Consider the following 20,630-nt stretch of genomic DNA (forward strand, 5'->3'; position numbering starts at 1 on the left):
GGTGTGAGGGAGACTACACTGGAGTACTGTGTGCAGTTGGGGGTGGGGGAGAGTTACACAGTTACAAGATGGATGTCATTAAGTTGAAAGAAGTGCAGAAAAGATTCACAAGATTGGTACCAGAACTGGAAGGGATGAGTTATAAGGAGAGTCTGGATAAGCTGGGACTGTTTTCCTTGGAGGGAGACTGAGACTGAGGTTTATACAGGTATTTGAGTATTTATGTTGAGTATTTGTATACAGGTTTATAGAAGAACTATGCTTGTTTTTTTCAATCCATGTACTCAAATGTGTTTTAACTATTGTAATTATACCACCACTTCCCTATACCCTATACCTTCTGCATGAAAAAGATACCCCAAGCTCTGAGAAGGGAAATATTTTTCAAACGGAAAACCAAATGGTTGAAAGGCCTAGACTGTGGGCATGGGGAGGATGTTTCCTATAGTGGGGGGGTCCAGAACCAGAGAGCAGTCTCATAGAACATTGAATAGTACAGCACATTACAGGCCCTTCAGCCCACAATGTTGTGCCGACCCTCAAACCCTGCCTCCCATATAACCCCCCCAACCTTAAATTCCTCCATATACCTGTCTAGTAGTCTCTTAAATTTCACTAGCATATCTGCCTCCATCACTGACTCAGGCAGTGCATTCCACGCACCAACCACTCTCTGAGTGAAAAACCTTCCTCTCAAATCCCATTGAGCTTCCCTCCCCTTACTTTAAAGCCATGTCCTCTTGTACTGAGCAGTGGTGCCCTGGGGAAGAGGCGCTGGCTGTCCACTCTGTCTATTCCTCTTAATATCTTGTACACCTCTATCATGTCTTCTCTCATCCTCCTTCTCTCCAAAGAGTAAAGCCCTAGCTCCCTTAATCTCTGATCATAATCCATACTCTCTAAACCAGGCAGCATCCTGGTACCTCAGTACCCTGTCCAATGCTTCCACATCCTTCCTATAGTGAGGCAACCAGAACCGGACACAGTACTCCAAGTGTGGCCTAACTAGAGTTTTATAGAGCTACATCATTACATCGCATCTCTTAAACCCTATCCCTCGATTTTTGAAAGTTAACACCCCATAAGCTTTCTTAACTACCCTATCTACCTGTGAGGCAACTTTCAGGGATCTGTGGACATGTACCCCCAGATCCCTCTGCTCCTCCACACTACCAAGTATCCTGACATTTACTTTGTACTCTGCCTTGGAGTTTGTCCTTCCAAATTGTACCACCTCACACTTCTCCGGATTGAACTCCATTTGCCACTTCTCACCCCACTTCTGCATCCTATTAATATCTCTCTGCAATTTTTGACAATCCTCTACACTACCTACAACACCACCAATCTTTGTGTCGTCTGCAAACTTGCCAACCCACCCTTCTACCCCCACATCCAGGTCATTAATAAAAATCACAAAAAGTAGAGGTCCCAGAACAGATCCTTGTGGGACACCACTAGTCACAACCCTCCAATCTGAATGTACTCCCTCCACCACGACCCTCTGCCTTCTGCAGGCAAGCCAATTCTGAATCCACCTGGTCAAATTTCCCTGGATCCCATGCCCTCTGACTTTCTGAATAAGCCTACCATGTGGAACCTTGTCAAATGCCTTACTAAAATCCATGTAGATCACATCCACTGCATTACCCTCATCTATATGCCTGGTCACCTCCTCAAAGAACTCTATCAGGCTTGTTAGGCACGATCTGCCCTTCAGAAAGTCATGCTGACTGTCCCTGATCAGACCATGATTCTCTAAATGCCCATAGATCCTATCTCTAAGAATCTTTTCCAACAGCTTTCCCACCACAGATGTAAGGCTCACTGGTCTGTAATTACCTGGACTATCCCTGCTACCTTTTTTGAACAAGGGGACAACATTGGCCTCCCTCCAATCCTCCGGTACCATTCCTGTGGACAATGAGGACATAAAGATCCTAGCCAGAGGTTCAGCAATCTCTTCCCTTGCATCGTGGAGCAGCCTGGGGAATATTCCGTCAGGCACTGGGGACTTATCCATCCTAATGTACTTTAACAACTCCAACACCTCCTCTCCCTTAATATCAACATGCTCCAGAACATCAACCTCACTCATATTGTCCTCACCGTCATCAAGTTCCCTCTCAGTGGTGAATACCGAACAGAAGTATTCATTGAGGATCTGGCTCACTTCCACAGCCTCCAGGCACATCTTCCCACTTTTATCTCTAATCAGTCCAACCTTCACTCCTGTCATCCTTTTGATCTTCACATAATTGAAGAATGCCTTGGGGTTTTCCTTTATCCTACTCGCCAAGGCCTTCTCATGCCCCCTTCTTGCTCTTCTCAGCCCCTTCTTAAGCTCCTTTCTTGCTACTCTATATTCCTCAATAGACCCATCTGATCCTTGTTTCCTAAACCTCATGCATGCTGCCTTCTTCCACCTGACTAGATTTTCCACTTCACTTGTCACCCATGGTTCCTTCACTCGACCATTCTTTATCTTCCTCACTGGGACAAATTTATCCCTAGCATTCTGCAAGAGATCCTTAAATATCGACCATATGTCCATAGTACATTTCCCTGCAAAAACATCATCCCAGTTCACACCCACAAGTTCTAGCCTTATATCCTAATAATTTACCCTTCCCCAATTAAAAATGTTCCTGTCCTCTCTGATTCTATCCTTTTCCATGATAATGCTAAAGGTCAAGGAGCGGTGATCACTGTCCCCCAGATGCTCACCCACTGACAGATCTGTGACCTGACCCGGTTCGTTACCTAATACTAGATCTAGTATGGCATTCCCCCTCGTCGGCCTGTCAACATACTGTGACAGGAATCCATCCTGGACACACTTAACTGCCCCATCTAAACCCTCGGAACTAATCAAATGCCAAACAATATTAGGGAAATTAAAGTCATCCATGATAACAACCCTGTTCTTTTTTCACCTTTCCAAAATCTGCCTCCCAATCTGCTCCTCAGTATCTCTGCTGCTACCAGGGGGGCTATAGAATACCCCCAGTAGAGTAACTGCTCCCTTCCTGTTCCTGACTTCCACCCATACTGACTCAAAAGAGGATCCTGCTACATTACCCACCCTTTCTGCAGCTGTAATAGTATCCCTGACCAGTAATGCCACCCCTCTTCCCCTTTTTCCCCCATCTCTATCCCCTTTAAAGCACTGAAATCCAGGAATATTGAGAATCCATTCCTGCCCTCGTGCCAGCCAAGTCTCCATAATGGCCACTACATCATAATTCCATGTATGTATCCAAGCTCTCAGTTCATCACCTTTGTTCCTGATGCTTCTTGCATTGAAGTACACACACTTTCGCCCTTCTACCTTACTACCTTTATACCCTTTATTCTGGTTCTCTTTCCTCAAAGCCTCTCTATTTATTGGATCTGGCTTTACTCCATGCACTTCTTTCACTGCTCTATCGCTCCGGGTCCCATCCCCTTTGCAAATTAGTTTAAACCCTCTGAATACAAGAGCATCCCATTAGAACAGAGATGAGTAGGAATTTTGTTAGCCAGAGGGTGGCGAATTTGTGAAATTCATTGTCACAGATGGCTGTAGAGGCCAAATGACTGGATATATTGAAAGCAGAGGTTGATAGGCTCTTGATTAGTAAGGGATTCAAAGATTACAGGGAGACGATCAGAGAATGGCGTTGAGAGCGATAATAAATCGGCCATAATGCAATGGCAGAGCAGACTCAATTCTGCTTTTATGTCTTGTGTCTTAATTGGCGATAATAAATTGACCCTAGTGTGCTGATGAGTTGTAGGATATGTTTGGGGGGGGGGGAATTGATGGGAATGTCAAAGAACAGATTACAGGGTAAATTAATGGGAATACTTTTGGCTTTCTAATGTGCTCAATGGCTTCTTCCACCTCTAGAGGACAATAATGAGATTTGGAGCAACATTGTGTCTTCAGAACCCAGTTGCCAGGCCTTGAGGGAGTGAGCAGGTAGAAGAGACCGACACAGTCTCAGCATGTGAAGGAAGTGTACTCCATACCCATCTCAGCTCTCTCACACTGTACGAATCAGTGATGGGAGAAACTTATCCTTGGTGCCTCCCATGACCAATAAAGCAGCAGAGTACTCAGTGTCACTTACAGATTCGCCACGTTGTCCTGGGTGGCCCGGGATCCCATCCTTCCCCGGAGGTCCCTACAAAGATCACAAGAGGCAGCAATATGAAGCAATGTTCTCTCTGCATCCCCACATCTATGCATTTTAGAAAACTCCTGCTCCTGGGCATCAGAGCTTCTCATCCTGTGAGCTCACCAGAGGAACACCTCTCTCTCTCCACAGATGCCGCCTGGCTTGCTGATGTTTCTACATCCTGCCTTTGCTTCTTACTTTCAGCATCCGCATTTTTAAAAAGTGTTTCCTATCAAGTTGACTCCTGGTAATTCTATAGATAGCATATCTGCAGAGGATCTGCAGCCTGGCCTGATCATTTCTGCTGATAATCCTGCTGTGATATTGGCCCAGTCGCTCTCTATCCAATGTAACAGCATCACTTGCTGGGGATGTTCCTCAGCCCCCCTCCCCACTTTTGGAAACATGCAGCCCAAACAAGGGTGTATCATTACTCTCTACCTGCGTCATCAGACTTGGCTTCACCCAGTCACCCAGCCTCTCCATCTGGGAGAAAAATGTCCCTTCCTGACAGCATTCCCTGTCCTTTTGCTTACTCCACAGGGAATTGGATTCATTCAGCCCATTGAGTCTGCTTCCCCCACCCTCTGCTCTTCTCTTCCTCTGGTGCCTCCTTCTGAGATGCCCAGCTGATTCTTTTTTCATCCCATGGACAATCCCCTTGCTACAATGGTTCATCTTGTCCACTCGCACTAGTCATTACAAATGATCCTACATCCTATAGGACCTTCTTATGGACAGTGCCTTTGCACATTCGCTGCCCATGGAATGCTGGGAAAGCACTTCCTCCTCCTTCCAACTCCTCTGATCCCTCTCTATTGAAAAGTAGAAGATCTCACCCCAGAAACATCCCATCATCATCACTCTTAAATGAAAAGCAGCTGTTCTCACCGGAGGTCCTTTGGGTCCTGGGAATCCTGCCAGACCTTGAGGTCCTGGAGGTCCCTAGAGAAAGAAAACAGATGATAACATTGCAGCACACACAAGCTATGGAGGAACTCAGCAAATCAGGCAACATCTAGGGAAATGCTTTGGGCTGAGACCCTTCTTCCGGATTGGAAAAGAAGCAGAACGGTGACAGAATAAAAAGGTGGGGAGAGGGGAAGGAGGATAACTAGAAGGCAATAGGTGAAGCCAGGTGGGTGGGAAAGGTTAAGGGCTGGACAAGAAGGAACCTGATTGGAGAGGAGAGTGGACCAAGGGAGAAAGGGAAGTCTCCCATCCACTCCATAATGTACTGGTTAGGCACAGGAGTACGTTCAGCCAGAGACTCATTCCACCGAGATGCAACACTGAGCGTCATAGGAAGTCATTGCTACCTGTGGCCATCAAACTTTACAACTCCTCCCTCGGAGTGTCAAGTCACCCTGAGCCAATAGGCTGGTCCTAGACTTATTTCCACTTGGAATAACTTACTTATTATTATTTAATTATTTATGGTTTTATATTGCTATAATTCTACACTATTCTTGGTTGGTGCGACTATAACGAAACTCAATTTCCCTCGGGATCAATAAAGTATGCCTGTCTGTCTGAATGAGGTGAGTGGCAGGTGAGAGGAGCTAAGGAGCCAGAATGGGAAAGAGAAGAAGAGAGAAGGAGGATGATTTTTTTTTCCCCAGAAGGAGAAATGAATGTTCATGCTATCAGGTTGGAGGCTATCAAGACCAGAATATAAAGTGCTGCTCCTTCATCTTGGCACAAGAGCAGGTCATGGACTGATGTGTTGGAACAGGTATGTGAATAGGAATTAAAATGTTTGCCACCAGGAAGTTCTGATTTTGGCAGATGGCATGAGGAGATGATGACATTTGGGAATTGCACAACTCCATCCTAAAATTTCCACTGAATCGTGCCACAACCTAATCCCAATTTATTGCTTTAAAGGAATCACACAAAATTCAAGGGGAATCTGTGGAGAAACTTCTTCACTCAAGTGTGAAGGGGGCTGCCACCGGACGCGGGTTCAATTGTAACGTTTAAGAGAAGGATAGATAGGTACATGGATGAAAAGGGTTTGGGGGAGATGTTCCAGGTGCAAATAGAGCAAATGAGTGGACTAGACAGAGCCCACTTTTGTGTTGTAGCACCTTATGATTCGAGGCAATCTTGAAGATACAGAGGCACCCCAGGTTACGCAAGTAAATATTCCATTCATGAAATCCGTCCATTAACTGATTTATCCACAAATCAGAAACATCCAATTTCTACAGCCACTTACACTTCACTCTACATATCTCTAATTGTTTAATTTAATCTAAATTCACCCTACACTATGCATCATTAAACTAATTGAACAAATATTGCAAACACAAGATATTGATGCTTAGGAGCATCATAATGGTCATCAGCTCTTATTGATTATCGACTCTTCACACTGGCTGTGCAGAAGATACAAAAGTTTGAGAACATTTACCGCCAGCTCGAGGACAGGTTCTGTCAGGCTGTTATCAGACTCTTGAAAGGACCTCTTGTATGATAAAGCTGAACTCTTGATTTCTCATTCTATCTCACCATGGCCTTTGTATCTCCCTTGTCTGCCCTGCACTTTCTCTGTACTGTAACATTATCTTCTACATTCTGTTGTTGTTTTTATTTCTCTTGTAATAGCTCAGTATATGATCTGTCTGGCTGGCAGGCAAAAGAAAGCTTTCCACTGTATCTTGGTACACGTGACAATAATAAACCAAATAACTTGCCAAAGGCTGTTCTCAGCGTGAGTTTGAAGCCACAGACATAGTTTCCTGTTATAAAGTCACTCAGATATCAGAGTGCCCTTGAATGACGCCAGCTTAGCGGAGGTGACTGGTGGGTGCCAAAATTCACGATGGAATAGGCAATGAGAATGGAGAATTGTTGTCTTTCACCCTTCCATCAAGAGCTCTTCCCTTTAGCCAAGCAAAACAAGAATGGAGGTAACAGTTTAAAATCCAAGCATAGTTCATTCAAGAATGAAATCCTGGGGGTTGAGCCGAAGGATGAGCTATACTCCAACACTTCTCAGAATTTGGAAGCAAAATCCAACTAAATTATTTGTAGGAGTTGAGGTAGATGTTTGACATAATATCAAGTATTAAGCTCACACAGAGTGCACAAGGAGCACCATCACTGGAAACCAGCATCTGTCAAGGACCCTCAAAATACAGGACATGCTCTCTGCTCACTGCTGCCCTCAGGAGCCACAGCACTCACACCACCAGGAACAGTTATTGCCCTTAAACTGGAGTAGGGATTTCACTCATCTCAACTGATTCCACAATCTATGGACTCGACATTTCATGTTCTCTACATTTATTGTTATTACTTTGTCTTTCTTTTTTATTAGTTGTTAATTAGCACATTAGTTGTCCGTCTTTGTCTGTGTGCAGTTCTTCACTGATCCAATTGTGTTTCTTTGCAGTTACTGTGAATGCCCGCAAAACAATAAATCTCAAGGTAGAATATGGTGACATTTTCTTTGATCAGAATACACATGAAATGCGATCTTTTTCATATTATTTACCTCACTGTTCCAGTGACAGCACCTCGTTCTCCAGTGGAGCTCTCTCCCTGTCTCACTATGCCTTTGCTTCATAGTTCCTGTGTTTATCCAAATCCCCTTACATGTGATTGTTGACTCAGACGCAATCACCAAAGGCAGGAACTAATAATTCTTGGCTTTATCTTGCTCAGTTAAGAGGGTACTTGTAATTCTAAACTGAAATCACTATGTTTTATTAAGCTTTAAAGTAACTTCAGACAAACAACTCAAAGTACATTTCAAATATAGTTTGAACAAATATCACATTGTGAAATAGTCATTAAGGGAACGTCTCCATTGTCTCAGTTGAATTGGTACATCATTACACAAGGAAGGGAAGAGATTAAGATATAGAGAAAAATTTGTTTTATTTGTCACATGTACATTGAAGTATACAGTGAAATGTGTTAATTGCATCAAATCATATCTGTGAGGACCATATAGCATGCCCACAACTTACTAACCCTAATGGCGTGGTTTTGGAATGTGGGAAGAAACCAGGGCACCAGGAGGAAACCTACGTGGTCACGGAGAGAACATACAAACAGATAGATGTGGGAATCGAACCCTGACCTTACATCTGGTGTTATAAAGTGTTAGACAACCGTGCTGTATAGGATGTCTTTATTCAAAAGAAGCAGCAGATTGACAGTGATTGGTGGGGTGGGGGAGGTACAGTGGTGCCGCTGTCTCACAGCTCCATAGACCCAGGCTCAACCCAGTCCTCAGACAATGCCTGCGTGGAGTCTGTACCTTCTCCCTTTCACTGTCTGAGGTTCCTCAAGGTGCTGCAGTTCCTTCCTCAACTCCAAGTGTGCTTGCACACAGCTTAATTTGTGTAAATTACCCTAAATGTAAGTGGGTGGCAGGAAAGTTGGGTGGAGCTGAGGAACACAGGATGGAACAGATTGTGGGGAATTGCAGGATGATGGGCTTGCTCTGAGGGCTAGCATACCATTAATGGGATGAAGGGGCTGAATTGTGAGAAAAACTGCAACATGAGATCCATATGTATATTCCAAACAACCATATATTCTCTGCTTTATATCCCACATTTATCCCAATATCTTACAAATAATTCAGTTAATTTTTGCTTCCAAATTCTACTCAGGATCTAAGGTGTTAAGCCCAAGTACAAAACAGCTTTTCAGTTCAAAGGTAGATGAGGATCAAAAGGAAATCTTATTGAAGATAAGCTATGGTATTTGTGTGTTTTGAAGCAGGCAGTATTGCCCGAAGGCTTATTCTCCCTCTTCCTGTCAGCTGAAGCATAAGGTACCAACAGAATCAATGACCTTGGCTCTTAACTGCTGAGTTCACTCATATCCCTCTCCCAAGGTATCACACTCTTCCCCAGGTTACAGTAAGGTTCCATCCTCATTAACTATTTGCAGCTTGACCAGTTCACAAGTAGGAAATGTGTCTCTGAACTGAGTTCCCAGGAGGCAGAAGATGCCTGTGGCCACACTGCAGCTGGCAAATCTACCTTACCGGCCTCCCAAACCCTCGGTCATTTGCACAGGATTATAGCTGGGGAGCAGCTGTAGCTGCTAAAGTAGAGACCAGTGGCAGGACATTTGGCCCAACATGAGTCTCCTCTCATGTTTACAGAAAACTGATGTTTTCACATCCCTTCTTCCTGATGCAGGGGTTACAACCCAATAATGTCCTGATGCAGCTACAATCCAAAACACCAACAATTCCTCCACCTCTGAGTTCCTCCAGCAGTCTGATTTCTTTCTGTTCCAGATTCCAGCACCTCTTGCATCTCCACAGAATCACTCCTCAATCTTCTCTTTGCTGGTCAGAGCCATTGATCCAATGAGACTTGACCCAACAGGTTAGGTTCATTCTTGCATCTCTATGTCTGCATGTGCTCTAATGTCCTTCGAACATCTTTGCAATGACAGAGACTGGAACAACATGAGAATACTAAGGGTTGTGTAAAAGTTTCCATTGTCACGACCTTACCTTTTCACCAGGTACACCTTGGGGACCATCAATACCAGCATTTCCCTGGACAACAGGCAGAAGTATATGAAGATCATCATTAGCGAAGAAAAGTCCATGTGTTGGAGAAAGGAGGAACAGACAAATCAAGTTTGATTAATTTGGTTACATTACTGCTTAAAATAAAAGACAATTTTCACAGTTCAAATCATTACTGACTATGAATAATCATGTCATGATTAAAGATTATTTTAGAAATACTAGTTTGAGAAGCAATATTCCTGAATTCTAATTTTAAAATACTGAATTCCAAATTTCCATTTGAGGTTCATTAAGGTTGTTATAGACAGGGGAAGTAGTGGGGATCAGCTCCCACCACTACTTATTAAATGCTCCCAATGGTGTGGGTCTCAAATGGAATCTGACAACCACCTCCAGCTCCTGGCCTTCACATGTGGTTTAGCTACTAAACCTGGAGGAACCATTTCTACTGACAGAGAAGAGGCAAAGATGGGTTACTGACCTTAGAACCAGTTGCTTCAAGCAGATGGGGCTTGTCAGCCGTGGTTGGCAACTCATCTAGGAGAGGGCAAACTCCGATCTCAAACCTTCACTGCCTTGCAGCTATACCCACTCATGGGGAAGGCTTCTGGAAAAGTCTGGAGCTACAGTCCCTAAGGCAGTCCTACATTGAGTTCAATGCTAACTGTGATTCCTGTGACACTGCTGGTGCCAAACTGTATTAGTCTCTGCCATTCCTTTGGATTCATTAGCTGCATGGTGATGGGGAGCCAGGTACCTGGGCAATGGCTTGCTCTCCATATCTTACTGCCCTGGCTTGTAAATCATGTAGACAGCTGGACCAATGACCAACGAAGGGCCTCATTTTAGATTTCACCTTCATTTTCATTTTGAAAATTCAGCACCTAAGCAACAAGAGGTGGCAGGTTTGGAAAAGGCTCTCTCATTGAGGGGCATAGATATGGTGAATGCATTCAGACTTTTTCCCAAGGTTGGGGTTCAGGAACTGGAGGTCATAGGGTTATGGTAAGAGGGGACAGATTTAATGGACAGATTTCTCAACCAGAGGGAAGTCCTGATATGGAACAAGCTGTCAAAGGAAGTGGTTGCAGCACGGACCCCAACAGCACTTAGAAGGCACGTGGAAGGTTCAGACCAGGGGCTCCCAGCCAGACATCCACAGACCCCTCAGTTAATGGCAGGGGTTCATGGTATAAAAAAGGCTGGGAGTCCTTGCTTTAGAGGGACGTGTGTCAAAAGCGGGTAAACAGGACTTGCTAAAGATGGGCAGCATGCTCATCATGGATGAGTCGAGCCGACTGGCCTGTGTCTGGGCTGCGTGCCTTGGTGATTTGTTAATAGAATGGTTTGGTGGTCCTAGATAATAGACTAACTTTCAGTAATTCCTCTACCTAATTAGCTCAACTTGTATTACATCATATTTTACCAGATTATTTACTTCAATCACTTCATGAAACAAGATTTACCATTCTTACCACAAGATTTAGTGTTTTTTTTAAACAAAATCTTGTTTTCCTAGCCAGTGGCACAAAGCCATTCTACAGTAACAAAACAAAACACTGGAGGAGCTCAGTAGGTTGGGCAGCATCCATGGAGGGGAATAAACAGTCAACATTTCAGGGAAATCAATCAAGATTCACTTTTGTAGCCACTTCAATAAGCAACAACAACAATGAAATGCCTCACCTTGGCGCCTGGTTTTCCTGAGGGTCCTCTCTGCCCTCTCTCACCTCGCTCTCCCTAACAAGAGGAAAAACAGAAGAGAGTGAATCCTGGTTCACACAGCACCTCTCGACTCCTCCTTTGTTTATCCAGCTCATTGAGCAGCAGTAACCCCAGCTCCCCATGGTACCTCACACTACAGGGAAATTGGATAAGTTCTGTAGAAGTAACAGGAAGGAAGTTATGGGACATTTTATATATATAATATATAGATAGATAGAGAGAGACATACTGCAGCATTGAGCTAGGGACATGAGCTCGAATCCCACCATGGTATTTAAAAACATAAGAACATAAGAAATAGGAGCAGGAGTAGGAGGCCATCCAGCCAATCGAACCTGCCCCGCCATTCAATAAGATCATGGCTGATCTGTCCCTAAACTCAGCTCCATCTACCTGCCTATTCCCCGTAACCCTTACTTTCCTTACTATGTAAAAACCTATCTAACTTCTTAAATTTATTTAGTGAAGAAGCCTCAACTGCTTCCCTGGGCAGAAAATTCAACAGATTCACCACCCTCTGGGAAAAACAGTTTCTCCTCATCTCCGTCCTAAATCTTCTCCCCTGAATCTTGAGGCAATGTCCCCTCATTCATGTCTCACCTACCAATGGAAACAACTTTTCTACTTCCATCTTATTTATCCCTTTCAAAATTTTGTATGTTTCTATAAGATCCCCTCTCATTCTTCCAAACTCCACAGACTACAGTCCTAGGTGACTCAATCTCTCCTCATAGATTAACCCCTTCATCCCCGGAATCAACCTGGTGAATCTCCTCTGCACTGCTTCCAAAGCCAGTATATCCTTCCTCCAGTATGGAGACCGGAACTACACACAGTACTCCAGGTGCGGCCTCACCAGTACCCTGTATAGTTGCAACATGACCTCCCTGCTCTTGAATTCAATCCCTCTAGCAATGAAGGCCAACATTCCGTTTCCCTTCTTAATAATCTGCTGTACCTGCAAGCCAACTTTCTGTGATTCATGAACATGTCCCTCTGCACAACAGCATGCTGCAATCTTTCACCATTTGAATAATAATCTGCTCTTCTATTATTCCTTCCAAAGTGGATGATCTCGCATTTACCAACGTTGTATTCCATCTGCCAGACCTTGGCCCACTCACAACCTATCTATATCCCTCTGCAGACTCTCCACATCCTCTGTGCAATTTGCTTTTCAACTCAGTTTAGTGTCATCAGCAAATTTTGCTAAACTACACTCAGTCCCCTCTTCCAAATCATCAATGTAAATGGTGAACAGCTGTGGGACCAGCACCGACCCCTGCGGCACCCCACTCACCACTGACTGCCAACCAGAGAAACACCCATTTATACCAACTCTCTGCCTTCTATTGGTTAACCAATCCACTATCCATGCCAATACACTTCCTCCGACTCCATGCATCCGTATCTTATTTATAAGTCTCTTGTGCGGCACCTTATCGAACGCCTTCTGGAAATCCAAGTATACGACGTCCACCTGTTCCCCTCTATCCACTGTACTTATTATGTCCTCAAAGAACTCCAGTAATTTAAACATTTTCAATTTTTAAAAAGCAAGATTTTCAACATTGTCAACATTAAGTAAAAACACCTGGCTCATCAATATCCTCCAAGAAGAAAATCGGCTGTCCTTCCACACTCTGGCCTATATGTGACTTCAGAACGACTGCTGTGGTCCTCAGTTCACCAGCCGTAGCAGGAGATAAAACCAGAGGCTATAGATTGAGAGTAAAGCTGACAGACTGATGGGGGACAGAGGGAAATCTCGTTTCTCTTCCAGAGCGTGGCTAACTACTTGGACCACACTGCCCGAGACAGTGCTGGAAAACAACATTTAGGAAGAGCCAACATGAGTGTTTGAATTGTCTAGGTATCAAAGGCCAGAGGCCTCATACTAGTAGATGTGATTAATGTGGATGGTTGTCCACTAGCCATCATACATATGAAGTGCCAAAATGCCTGTCTCCCTCATGTACAACTCAATATACATTGCCAGCGGCAGTCTTGACTACATCCTGTGAATTAATTTTTCTGAAAAAGATCAAGTGCATATGATATTACCTGTGGCTCAGTGGGTAATAAGCTAGTAGTTGGATCGGCCCATGGGCTAAGCCCCACTCCAGGCGCTCAAACACAACAGAAGGCCAACACTCAGTCAACTGCACTGAAGAAAGGTGACTGCAGTTCATTGAAGTGTGGATGTGAAATGTGCCATGACACATTTATGTAGGAAACTAGGAGTTGTCCTTGATGCTCTGTGCAGAGCTTTACCTCCAAAAAAGGACTAAGATTAGACCATTGGTACAATATAGCACCAGCTGAGTATGGGAGCTTGCTGTGCACAAAATGGCTACCATGTTTTCAACAGCAGTTGCAAACAACATCAGTAGGGTCTAAAAATGTTTGAGATGTCAGCTTTTTTTGAGAAAATAGGTGAATGTTTCAAGGTGGAAAGAACCAGAGGCTGTGAATGAGTGAACCAGAGATATAGGAGTACTGATAGACAGGCAGGGAGATCCAGTGAGGGTTAAGCCAGACACATAGGGGGAAGAAGGACCAAGTGAAGAAGGGGAGTGTAGGAGGTGTAAGGGACAGGGAAGAGAAAAGAGGAGAGGGGAAAAGGGGAAAGGAGGGATAAAGGCAAGAGTGAAAAATGGGAAGGATTAAAATTGGCGAGGGGCTAAAGGGAGAGAGGCAAGAGAGCGAGATACTGCAAACAGAAGGGGAAATGGGAAGGGGGAATGGAGAAGGACGGGGTAAAGGGGAGGAGAGGGTGTGGAAAGGAGGAAAAGAAGGAGGAGGCAGAGGGAGAAGAAAATTGAGGGGAGATATAGAGAAGGTGAATGTGTGTTGGGGAAATAAGGAAGGGGAGAGAGAAAGGAGAAGGATTGGGGAGGGAAGGGGCTTGGCAAAGAAAGGAGGCCAGGGGAAGGGGGAAGGCAAAGGAAAGAAAGAAGGTGAAAGTGAGAGGAAGAGTAGGAAACAGAAAGGAGTGGGGAGAATGGAAGAAATCTGTGAAGAAGAAACAGAAGGAATGGAAAAGAGAGAAAAGCAGAAGGAACAAAAGAAAATGAAGCAGAAAGTGAGGACGAGGGAAGTAGAGAAGGGAATAATGAGGGGTAGAAGAGGAAAAGGTGTGTTATGAATGCCCATCTTCAGCCAGAACTGGGCTACTGGTCGCTGATACTCACCACAGGGCCCCGTGCTCCTTGACTTCCTTGAGGACCAGCTCTCCCCTGGCATCAGATCAGAAGAAAGGCTTCATTATGACTTCAGAAGTTAAACCCTCCTCCTCCACCTTCAGTCCATTTGATTCCATTTTACACTTTCTCCAACTTTTGCCCCTCGCCCTGCTTACTACACTCCTGCCCCGTTCCTCCCTCTTTAACTCCTTCAGCAGTGCAGGGCAACAATGATATATGGTACTGGGCTGTTTAGCAAGAAAATTAATCTGAAGGCAGTATATGGCAAGATACATGTTTTTGATAATAAATTTACTTTGAACTTTATGTTAGTTAACATTACGTAAGTTATATTTGACATGTTCGTAATGTACTGGACTACGATAGCAGAAAGCTAATTTTTGTGGAGTTTCAAATCTGAGCTTGTAAGGTTCATGATACTAAACTTCAACAATGAATAGTCTCTGTCTCTGGGTTCCATGGGAACAGATCGATGGTTGTGATGCCATTAGCTTGCTCCAGACTCACGCCCAGGATTTCTGTACATCCTTGCAAACAACCAAATATCAACAATCCCCATTGACCCCAGCCAGTCTGACATGACCATTTCACTCCTGAGAAAAACTGGCCTCGCTCTAATCAGACCAAATACTGGTGGACACACCTACCCTCCTGCCTTTTTCTCCGGATAATCCAGGAGGTCCCACAAAACCGAAAGAGCCCTGGCGAGGAGAAAAAGAAGAAATAAAGTCAGAAAAATAATCAAAAAAAAAGATGCAGAATTCAGAAACAAATGCTAATAAGCAGCTAAGTTTTCCCAACTTTTTGCTTGTGTCTTATTGGCAAACATGTTACCATTGGATCATGAATCCCTCTACACATTACCCTGTATAATTCATGTGAAATAGCAGATGCCTGCATACAGTAAGAGCTGGGCAGTGTGCAGGTACAGACTGATAAATGCAGAGTGGCATTCACATCACAGTGACCATCATTGTTTAGAGAGAAAATTCAATTTCTGACCCTTGGTTTTTAACATATCTAATTGTAGAAGTACAATGGTTCAGGAGAATGGGTCCTCTTTTCAGGGGCATTTAGACATCGTAAATGTAAAATATCCATTTGCAAAGTGAATAAATGGAAATAAGTTCCTACAAATCATAGTGATCATAACATGATAAGTTTTTATCTACAATTTGAGAGGGATAAGGGCAGATCGGAGGTGTCAGTGTTGCAATTAAATAAAGGACACTACGGAGCCATGAGGGAAGAGCTGGCCAAAGTTAAATGGGTGGATGCCCTGGCAGGAAAGACAGTGGATCAGCAGTGGCAGATATTCTTGGGGATAATACAAAAGATGCAAAAGCTTCCTGTAGAAGTAGTAGAGGCCAGTTCAGTTGTGTCATTTAAGGTAAAATTGGATAGGTATATGGACAGGAAAGGAGTGGAGGGTTATGGGCTGAGTGCAGGTAGGTGGGACTAGGTGAGATTAAGGGTTCGGAACGGACTAGGAGGGCCAAGATGGCCTGTTTCCGTGCTGTGATTGTTATATGGTTAGTTCATTCCAATGAGAAGGAAGGATTCAAAGAGGGGGAAGGGGCCACAGTGGTTGACAAAGGAAGTCAGAGATTGTATAGCATTAAAGAAAAAGAAGTATGACAGGGCTAAGATGAGTGGGAATACAGATGATTGGGAAAGTTTTAAGGAACAGCAGATCTTAACTAAAAAAGCAATACAGAGAGAAAAAAATCAGGTATGAGCTCAGTCTAGCCAGGAATATAAAAGGGGATAGCAAAAGCTTTTTTAGCTATGTGAAGAGAAAGAAGATAGTTAAGAACAATGTTGGCCCCTTGAAGAATGAATTGGGAGAAATTGTTATGGGAAACAGGGAAATGGCAACAGAATTTAATGCGTACTTTAGATCTGTCTTCACCAGGGAGGACACAAGCAATCTCCCAGATGTATGGATGGGCCAGGGTCATAAGATATCAGAGGAATTGAAACAGATTGACATTAGGAAAGAAACTGTGATGAGTAGACTGATAGGACTGAAGGCTAATAAATCCCCGGGTCCAGATGGTCTGCATCTGAGGGTTCTAAAAGAGGTGGCTCAGGAAATTGCGGATGCATTGGAAATAATTTTCCAATGTTCCTTAGATTCAGTTCCTGAAGATTGGAGAGTGGCTAATGTTATCCCACTTTTCAAGAAGGGAGGGAAGGAGAAAACGGAGAACTATCGCCCTGTTAGCCTAACGTCAGTCATGGGGAAGATGCTTGAGTCCATTATTAAGGACGAAATAGTGGCATATCTTGATAGCAGTAATAGGATTAGGCCGAGCCAGCATGGATTTACCAAGGGCAAATCATGCTTGACTAATCTGTTGGAGTTTTTTGAGAGTGTGACAAGGATGTTAGACGAGGGTAAGCTAGTGGATGTAGTGTACCTAGATTTTCAGAAGGCATTCGATAAGGTGCCACATAGGAGATTGGTGAGAAAAATCAGAGCTCATGGCATTGGGGGCAGGGTTTCAACATGGATAGAAAACTGGTTGGCAGATAGAAAGCAAAGGGTAGCAGTGAATGGGTGTTTTTCGGACTGGCTGGAGGTGACTAGTGGGGTACCACAGGGCTCTGTATTGGGACCACAGCTCTTTACGATTTATGTCAACGATTTAGATGAGGGCATTGAAAACTATATCAGCAAGTTTGCTGACGATACTAAACTGGGTGGCAGTGTGACATGCAAAGAGGACGTTAGGAGAACACAGGGAGACTTTGATAGGCTGGGTGAGTGGGCAGATACTTGGCAGATGTCATTCAATGTGAATAAATGTGAAGTTATCCACTTTGGAAGCAGGAACAAGAGGGCAGAGTATTGTCTGAACGGTGTAGAGTTAGGTAAGGGAGAAATGCAAAGAGACCTAGGAGTCCTAGTTCATCAGTCAATGAAGGTGAATGAGCAAGTGCAACAGGCAGTGAAGAGGGCAAATGGAATGTTGGCCTTTATTACAAGAGGAATTGAGTACAAGAGCAAGGATGTCCTTTTGCATTTGTACAGGGCCCTGGTGAGACCACACCTGGAATATTGTGTACAGTTTTGGTCTCCAGGTTTCAGGAAGGACATTCTGGCAGTTGAGGAAGTGCAGCGTAGATTCACTAGGTTGATTCCTAGGATGGCAGAGCTGTCTTAAGCAGAGAGATTGGAGAGATTGGGCTTGTACACACTGGAATTGAGGAGATTGAGAGGGGATCTGATTGAAACGTTTAAGATAATTAAAGGATTTGATAGGATTGAGGCAGGAAATATGTTCCAGATGTTGGGAGAGTCCAGTACCAGAGGGCATGGATTGAGAATAAGAGGTCAGTTATTTAAAACAGAGTTGAGGAAAAACTTCTTCTCCCAGAGAGTTGTGGAGGTGTGGAATGCACTGCCTCGGAAGATGGTGGAGGCCAATTCTCTGGATGCTTTCAAGAAGGAGCTAGATAGATATCTGATGGATAGGGGAATCAAAGGATATGGGGACAAGGCAGGGACTGGGTATTGATAGTGAATGATCAGCCATTATCTCAGAATGGCGGTGCAGACTCGAGGGGCCGAATGGTCTACTTCTGCACCTATTGTCTATTATATTGTCTAAATCAAACCAGGATGCTGATGTGGAAACCATGCACATGTTGAACTTTAACCTATACTAACCTTTGGCCCTTTACGTCCTGGATATCCTGGCAGGCCCGGAACTCCCAGATTTCCCTGTGTTTAGAGAAAAATAAATGTAATTCAATCAAGGAAATCATAAAGTCCATGGTGTATGTTTCAAAAACAGTTCCAGAGTTTATTTCATCCAACAGCACTGAATGGAAGGAGTTGTTCAGCTTTCCCAGCAAGCCACAATGTCACTTGCATTGAGTCTCTCTCATGTAGCAGACCTCACCCTTACCAACATCCCGTTCTCAGGCTCCACTCACCTAAGCCCCTTGGCCCAGCAACTCATGGATATCTATTTTCAAACCCTTCTTTTATTTCACCTCTCCTCATCACTGCAATCACCGCCAACCGTACAACCCCACTGAGTTCTTCACCTTCCCTGACATTAGATAGCCCACTGTACCAGGATCACAATTCAATTTATTTCTTAAGTAGGCCACCACACTTCTAACTTACAAGTGACATATCAAGTAGAACTTCTTGCTCTAGGTTCCCATCAGCAGATGGTTTAAGGACTGAATAACATGGATCTAAATGCTTGGGCAGAGGACAAAGCAGAGATTCAGGGGTCTGCTTTCATTTGGAAAAGGACAGTGACAATCTGCAGGTCATTGGCTGTTGGCATAGGGCAGGCATACTCAGTGCTTTGGAAGGGAAACACATAATGATAGAGTACAATCTTTTGTTACTTTTATTTAGAGAGACAGCACGATCACAAACTTGTCCAACTCAATAAGCCTGCACCACCCATTTTTACCCACATGAGCAATTAACCTAGTAACCTGCGCATCTTTGGGACTGTGAGAGGAAATCAAAGCACTTGGAATCAGAAATCCACACAGTCACAGGGAGAAGGTACAAAGTCCTTACAGACAGCAGCGGGAATTGAACCCTGATCAGTGGGGCAGGAAAGTGTTGTGCTAACCACTACATTACTGTGACTGTCTAGTTCTCCTATATTACATATAGGCTTAAGATTTGACCATACCACGCACAGGCCTGTACAAACATATAGAGGATTGAGTTTCAATAAATCAAATGATATTTTAAATCTAAATTCCAGCTGCAGCTCATCAACAAATGCTCAGGCCAGTGTACATTTGGATTCTGACAACGCCCTTGTGCATTTTCATTTCATCACTACCCTGCTAAGGAGAGGGTGGTGGCGTTAAAAGAATGTAAACTGTTTTGAGTTGCAGTTGATGAAGTTTAAGGGGGAGGATATGGAACCATGAAATACACAGTACATCCATAACACAAGCAGTTAACACATTGGCTCCAATGACATCTGTAATTTTGATTTTTTGAAAATGCAATTATAATTTTCAAAATTATTTGCAGATGAATGATTGCAGGTTTTTTCCACCAATTAATTGTCAGCATAATTTCTTTTAACTTGTCACCAAGTGTCCCACCCCAGCCTTTTGAAGAAGAATGAGTGGAGAATGGGACATGGATTAATCAACAAGGATTTTACATGGACTCAATGGGCTGAATGGTCTTCTTTGATGCAACAAATATTCTATGATTCCAAAGAGCACCAGAATGACAAGTGTACTACGTAAATGGAAACCTCACCTTGTTGGTCTGTGTCATTGTTAGCCATCTATTTAAGGACTGGAAGTCACTTCCAGATAGCATAGAGACCAGCTGCCAACTTACAGTGGGGTGGCAAGGCAGCGTAGTGGTTAGCACAGTGCTTGACAGTACAGGCGCTGTCTGGATGTTCTCCCCGTGACCACATGGCTCCAGTTTCTTCCCACAGAACAGAGATGTACCGGTTGGTAGGTTAATTGGTCATTGTAAATTGTCCCGTGATTAGGCTGGGGTTAAATCAGGAGCTGCTGGGTGCGTGGTTCAAAAGGCCGGGATGACCTACTCTGCACTGTATCTCAATTCTGTTTCAAGCTCTGTCAGTTTCCCTTGAATGTTCTGGTTTCTTCCGACATCGCAAGAACATGCCACTGGTTGGTTCACTGACCACTGTGTATTGCCCCTTATCTGCAGCAGAGAGGTAGAAACTGTGGGGAGATTGAAGGGAATGACAGGAAATTAAATTGGGACTCGGTGTAAAGGAATACTTCGTGGTCAGCACAGTCTTGGTGGGCTGAAGGGCTTGTTTCACATTACTGTAGCAGCAGCGAAAAGGTATATTTCATGGTCAGCATAGTTCCAGTGGGCTGAAGAGCCTGTTTCACACTACCAGACCTTCAGAACTCTTGTAACAAAGCCAATATTCCACTTGCAAGCAGCATTTGTTATATCCTCAGGTGACCATGGAACATGACGCAAGTATGGGAGGAGACTCTTCCAGGCAACTCTCTTGCAATGACTGGTCC

General features: G+C 44.0%; 1 protein-coding gene across 3 annotated transcripts in view; it reads right to left on the bottom strand.

Annotated features, from left to right (window-relative positions):
* LOC132406557 (collagen alpha-1(XI) chain-like) overlaps window positions 1-20,630 on the bottom strand; it is a 404,353-nt gene that overhangs the window by 143,655 nt on the left and 240,068 nt on the right. For all 3 annotated transcript variants that reach the window (XM_059992380.1, XM_059992381.1, XM_059992379.1), the window contains 7 exons: window positions 18,283-18,336; window positions 15,254-15,307; window positions 14,595-14,639; window positions 11,362-11,415; window positions 9,655-9,699; window positions 5,055-5,108; window positions 4,116-4,169 (listed from right to left, as the gene is read on the bottom strand). In XM_059992380.1, the coding sequence (XP_059848363.1) occupies window positions 4,116-4,169; window positions 5,055-5,108; window positions 9,655-9,699; window positions 11,362-11,415; window positions 14,595-14,639; window positions 15,254-15,307; window positions 18,283-18,336 (360 nt within the window). The remainder of the gene's footprint in view (window positions 1-4,115; window positions 4,170-5,054; window positions 5,109-9,654; window positions 9,700-11,361; window positions 11,416-14,594; window positions 14,640-15,253; window positions 15,308-18,282; window positions 18,337-20,630) is intronic.

Source organism: Hypanus sabinus, chromosome 16 (genome assembly GCF_030144855.1).
Source record: "Hypanus sabinus isolate sHypSab1 chromosome 16, sHypSab1.hap1, whole genome shotgun sequence".
NCBI classification, from domain to species: Eukaryota; Metazoa; Chordata; class Chondrichthyes; order Myliobatiformes; family Dasyatidae; genus Hypanus; species Hypanus sabinus.